The sequence below is a fragment of the Plasmodium fragile genome, assembly GCF_000956335.1.
Source record: "Plasmodium fragile strain nilgiri unplaced genomic scaffold supercont1.65, whole genome shotgun sequence".
Classification (NCBI taxonomy): Eukaryota; Apicomplexa; class Aconoidasida; order Haemosporida; family Plasmodiidae; genus Plasmodium; species Plasmodium fragile.
In genome coordinates this window covers 45,868-52,234 of record NW_012192645.1, presented here as the reverse complement: position 1 = coordinate 52,234, position 6,367 = coordinate 45,868, and the positions used below count along the sequence as shown (strand labels likewise).

Here is a 6,367-nt window from a genome sequence, read left to right as displayed (position 1 = left end):
TTTTTTTTTTTTTTTTTTTTTTTTTTTTTTTTTTTTGAAAATAATTGCAACTTGGCCAAGTGAGGAAAGAGTAGTCTCAGCCTCGTTGGCACTGTTATCGGTAGTCACTTTGGTTGTGGAGCAAAGGATAGTTCTACAAAATCAAAGGAGCTCTTTCGCGTGCTGCGATGCGACCTTGAACGCGTACCGAGGGGCTAAGTCCCGTGTGCATCGACATGCATGTTGTCGTCTCTATGGGGTCATACCCATGAAAGAAGGGACGCCATCTGTTGCATTGTCCTTCATCGTGTTCAATGAATAAGTATGTCGAGTAGCTTAACTGGTGCAGCATGTGCACTCATGTGTGCACGTGTACATATGTACACTTATGATGATCTGCTTTTTTTTTTTTTTTTTTTTAATGTGCTCCCTTGGGCACCAAAGGTGAAGTAAATGTTACCCTCACTCATGTTCACAATTTCTACAACATTTATTTTGGAGGCCCAATTTTCCATTTAAAAAATATATGACCCATTGGTGTGTGCACCCCCAAAAAGGGAGAACCAGAATTCGCTTGGCACGTTAATTTGTGACAAAACGGTTAGGGCAGGGGAGGACAAAACGGAAAGTAAAAGGAAGCATCCTAATTCTGCCTCCACACACACACATGTGTGTGTGTGCATGTGTCTATACGTATATCATGGTATGTGGTTTGATTAACTTGAACTTGTCCTGTACAAATAATTGCAAACGGTCGTGTTTGCCTGTTTTTTGGTTGAGACAAGGGAGGGCAAAGGCATGATATATTAGTATAAGGGTATGTTTACTCTTAGTAAGGCCTTAGTTTGCCCTTTTATTTGAGGCCTATGAGAGGAGAAGACGTCCATCCTAGCACTCCCTACACACACATGGTTTGCTAGGACAAAAATGGGCTGCTTTATATATATGGTACAGATAGAAACGCATGAGAACAGGAATTAATTCTTGGAAGTCGAGTGAAAATTTTTTTATGATGGTACTCACTAGGAGGGTTTGTCATCATTCGGTCATATCAACAGTCCGTGGTGAGACTTTTTCAATCAATCATTTTAGTACCCCCCATCGGTGGGACTACCCAGGTTCGAAATCTACCACAAGTTAGGATACATGCAAAAAAAAGGGGGGGAAAAAAAAAAATTCAATAATATTCATACACTTTAAAAAGGATGAATAGAACAAATTTAACATTTACAACAAATTGGGAGGAGACGTCCCTCGATATGTATGTATGTACGCGCGTGCGGTGTGTGCGCGTGGAGGGGGCCTACTCGAGCGACTTGAGGAGCATTTCGGAGAGTTGCTTGTCGCGGGATCGGCACACGATTTTCAACAAGCATCCGTACTGCTGCGACAGAATGAGGGACGCCTTGCACAGGACATGAGATTCGTTCATATATCTAGCGGAGAGGAGCATGTTGTGGCTGTTGCTGTTTGCCTCCACACTATCTGTCTGATCACAAGCCATCATATTTAAAGTATTTAGTAATCCTACAACAGCTAGTTGAATACTTTCAAAATTGAGGCTAAATTTGCTCACAGCTTCTGAGTTTAGATTTTCCATGCTATCCCACACATGTTTGAATTCTCCATTTCTCAATATTCTTGGGGACATGAAGTCGGTAATTTGTATGCTCAAGGGGTTAATGGAGTAGGAGTCCGGGAACCCATTGTCCATTTCATTTTCTTTGGTGAGGAAGTGAAGAGAGAGTTGAAAGTGTTGGTTGACCTGGTAGTCTGCAGTGGTGGGTGTTTCATCCAATAGGGGTGTATTTTTTCCCAAGAGGACATATAAATTTTGGGGTTCATTAAAAAATAAATTAGGAATATTTGTTTTTTCCAAAATGGTCCATTTTTTATCAAAGGAGTTTATTTGCATATTTACATCTGCTAGGATTTGTTCTGCTAAAGTGTTTTGTATTATAAATTCGAGTAATATGTTGTGGTCGTAAATGTATTTCTTGACCAGGACGGTGTATTCAGCTTCACTTTCCGTTAGTGGTACGGACTTGCCTACCATTTTGAGTAAACCTATTTGGTAATTTTCTACAAGGTTGTTCACCTCTTCTGATAAAATGGACTCTATATTTTGTTCAGGTAATTTTGTTCCATTCATGCATCCACCATACACATCTGCATTTGAACTTTTCCATTTCAGGTTGGGGGGCAAAGTAGAGGAAGATGCATTTGCTACTAGTACATCTTTGAAAGTTTTGTCACCCATTTTTTGTATTTCTTCCTTGGCACTGTTGTAGTCAAATTCTTCCGCGACATTATCCTCTACATGTTTTTGTATTAAGTAAAGAAGATTTTCCATATGTGTGGGTGTCTCATTTGTTAGAAGTTCATCAATGAGGGGTAAGTCGTTAGAGGAATTTTCCCCCTGCATATCCATTTTGTTTATTTTTTCTTTTAAAATGTGATATAAGAAATTGGAACGATCCCTAACTTCATCATCATTATCAGCCAAAAGACAATTTAAAAGGAATAATATATCTTTGGTGTTTGTTCCACATTTTAAGGCAATGTGAAAGAGAGCATATAGGCCATCGACCCGTATTGTAGAATTTTCTAAAATTAACCTATTGTATATGTATCTAATATACTTTGATGGGGTGGACGTTTTTGGTATGTGGACTAGAAGGAATCTTATAACTCTGAGGAGGAGTGAATTATATTCACAATCTTCAATAAATTCACAAAGTTGAAGGATGGCTGTTTCTTCCGAATTGGGGATTTTACTAATAATTAAAATAATTGCATCTATTGTTTTTGATTTGAATTGATAAGATTCTTCATCTCTGAGATTGTTCGAGAGGAAATTAAGAATAATGTTACATTTGGAAGGGTAGATAAAGCATAAGTTTTTTAATTCTTCAATAATTTGTACTTTAAAAAAACTGTTATCTCCAGTCATGTAATTATTAATTTGACTAAGGAGTCGATCAATGTTAGCTTCATTTCCAGTTTTTAATAAAGTTGTGAATGCCAAGACACAAATACTTTTGTTATTATCAGTTAGGAGATTTTCTATGTCTTGATTGATCTTAGATGCGACATGAGGTCTGTGATGAGACAGTTTATTTATTTGTCTGATGATGCTAAATTTATCGATTACTTTGGAAGATAATAAGAATACTTGACACACCTTCATACATTCATTTAGTATATCTACGTTAAATACGGTGGTGGAATTTCTCGCTGTTTTGTCGTAAATGGCTAGCTCAAATATGCATTTAATGCATTCAAAAAGAACCATGGGGTCTTTACTTTTGAGGCAATTTTTCAAATAATCAAAACAGACTTTTGTCGTTGGGTGGATAAAATTATTTTTATTTGTTGCATAATCTTGTATGTTGTACATATCATGTGTTCTTCCTGCAGATCTATTTGGCTGTGTGGAAGGGAAAGAATTGGTAAGGGGGTTGCCAAATTGGGTAGTACCTTGTGGAGGAGAAGTGGTCCCGGGGGTAAGGTGCTTTGTATTGCCTAATTCGCTATCCACTTCGGTGCAGTAAATTAGGCAAGAAGCATATTTGATTAAGAGGCAGTTTGCAAGGGCACCAGATAAATGACTAGAACTTTTGCTGTAAGATGAAATAATTTTTTCTAAGGCTAGTTTATCCTGATACTTAATTGAGCACAACAAGGTTAAGGCGTGAAATTGAATCATAGGATTTTTGCTGTTAATACATTCAGTCACTTCATGAATCCATTTCTTCGCTATATCACAGGATGCGTTTAAATAAAGATTCAGTCCACATAGGAGGGAAGAACAAGAGACGAAAGGGTTTTTATCCACTATGGCTGTTTTTAAGTAACGTTCAATTTGAGTAGCCATAGAATTATCAATTATTTTACTTAAGACTCGTATGGCATTTGCTCTATAGCAATCGTTAGCTGAGTTCATATCTTTCGTTAAGGAACTTGTGACAATAAAAACTTCCTTCTCATTGACTGGTAAACTTTTTATAAGTAAATAAACCATCCTTCGTAGTCTTTCATTATTGGACTGGAATAATTTAGTGATGTTAAAAAAAATATCTGTGCATTCTTGTGAGGTTAATTTTTCTTCCCCTTTATTTATGAGGTACAAAATTTTTGTTAAAATTTGCATGCACTTTTGTGTGTTGAGGGGGTAGCTGGAGAACACTCTGGTCTCCTGTAGGATGCTGGCCTTATCTCCTTCATGTGGATTTACAACGGATTTTTCATCATCATACTTTGAATCTTTTAGTAGGTTCCTTTGAATTTTGTCTTTGATACCTAATGGCTTGAGCATTTTTCCCCCTGGTCGCTTGTAGCACAGTTTTAAAAAGCCGTGTCAACACAAGAGTGGTGCTCGCGAGGCGCGCTGTACTGGAGGAGGCGACCCCTAAGGCACTCACACACAAAAAAAAAAGGGGACTTGGGGTCAAAGTGCATTCACTTTTTGCGCAAGACGAGATACAGACACACATGTGCGGAATGTGCCCTTCCGCGATTTTGTTTCATTTATTTTTCAACGTTGGGATGGCTAAATGGGCGGTCTTCTGTTATTTCGCAATGGGGGGGAAAAAACGACTAAATTGATCAGTTAAGAAGTATGCAAAGGATGCATCGCGCGGGGGTAGGTGGGGGCGGCAATAACAGAAAAAACTCTTCCGTATTGTAAGGAAGCAATTAGGAACGATGATCAGAAGGCGGCTTGGAATGGGCTTGTTTGTTCGTTCTCTACTGAGCGACAAGGAGGGGTGTACGAGGGGTAATGAAGTTTAATGTATGCTACTCCGTTTTTCTCCTTCCACACAAATGCTTGCTAGGCTGCTAAACTCCTCTCTCGCCAACACCCTACGTATGCGTTGGTTGAGAAATGGTTCCAGTAAAATACAGGATGATCCAATTTGTTAAGTTCTTTTCATCATTTGGGTGTATCTTTTTTTTTCTTTTGCTTTTTTTTCTTTTTTTTCTTTTTTTTTTGGCATCCTCAGAATGGCGCATGTTATCCTTTGTTAACGCGATAACGGGACATTTTTTTTTCTAACCTGGAAAACTGATCACTCGATCGTTTTCCTTTACAAATATGCATTCAGCAGGTGGGGTGGTGGTGGAGAGGTAATGATATAATGTAATTATTTCTGCGATTTTTTTTTTTTTTTTCCTTTTTTTCCATTTGTTCAATTTTGACGTAACAAGGGATGGGTTACATACATATATATGCTGCTATCGTATGCTGTATTATCTCATCATCATATGGAATTTTTTTTTTTTTTCTTGTAAAAAAAAAAATTGGTGCATATTATTTGGCCTTGCGGGAAGGTATATGCAGTATTCGGTGCGTATAAAATGCCCTGTGGGCTTCTCTTTCCCTCTAGGGCTGAACAGAAAAACAGAGTTTAGTTTCCGCAGCAACAAAAATATAATTCAGGATGTCCCGTCGTATTAAAAATTGCGTATACAATATGAAAATGCGTAAAACGTACAAAAGATAACCCCAAAAAAATGTGTCATCCGCGATGTATGGCACAATACATGGCGTTCATTGTTTTTCCTCCATATTGATTGCCGCCCATTAGCATACTTGCCATGCATTCAATGTCGTATATTTGTGCCTCCTCCTTCCCCCCCATATCTTCATAATTTTCCGTGTAACTGCAGGACGTTCCATGCAACTCAGGAGTTGCGTTCTTTTTTTTTTTTTCGTATACAAACAAATAGAGCTTTGACTCATGTGTGTGGCAGCAGAGGGTTATCACTTCGTCCATCCCACCTGCGCGCACCGTACACGCATTACCATGGCAATGGGCTCAAATGGTTCCTTCCTTCATATTTTGTGCCGATACTGTGGGTAATAGGTGTTATACGCGGAGGAGGCGCAACTGGAAAAGGAAAGCAAGTGCACAGTTTCGCTGTTGCCTAATTTGTCGTGATTGCTAACCGTGGCCACTCCTCCAATATCCCGTTCTAAACCATTGCAAAAAAGAAACAAAAAAAAAAAAAAGACGCTTTTCTTTCCATGTGCAAGGTAGAAAATACATCCTGATGAGCCACTTCAACTTACATTTTCATCAAAATAGGTCATTTCCCACTCCAGGTCTACACGAACAAAACAGCTCAATTTATGTGGTACACAGATCCACTATGTACCAACTGGCCAAGGGAATATTATATCCCTATATTATAAGAGAGAACTTTTTTTTTATTTTTTTTTTACTAAAAACAATTTCTACTTAACATTTAAAGAATCATCAGTGTTCGTTGTGATAAATTTGTGTAGACATAAATATTTGCACATGTATGCAACGCCGCTTTTGCAAATAAACAATTACTAAGCAATCATTCATTGCAACTTTTTTTTTTTTTTTTTTTTTTT

At 37.9% G+C, this 6,367-nt stretch overlaps 1 protein-coding gene across 1 annotated transcript; it reads right to left on the bottom strand.

Moving 5' to 3' along the window:
- Positions 1-1,282: 1,282 nt before the first annotated feature.
- AK88_04496 (uncharacterized protein) lies at positions 1,283-4,297 on the bottom strand (the record flags this gene model as incomplete). The annotated part of the gene is made up of 1 exon (XM_012482106.1): positions 1,283-4,297. One exon carries the CDS (start codon positions 4,295-4,297, stop codon positions 1,283-1,285), a length of 3,015 nt encoding a protein of 1,004 aa, XP_012337529.1.
- Positions 4,298-6,367: the final 2,070 nt, after the last annotated feature.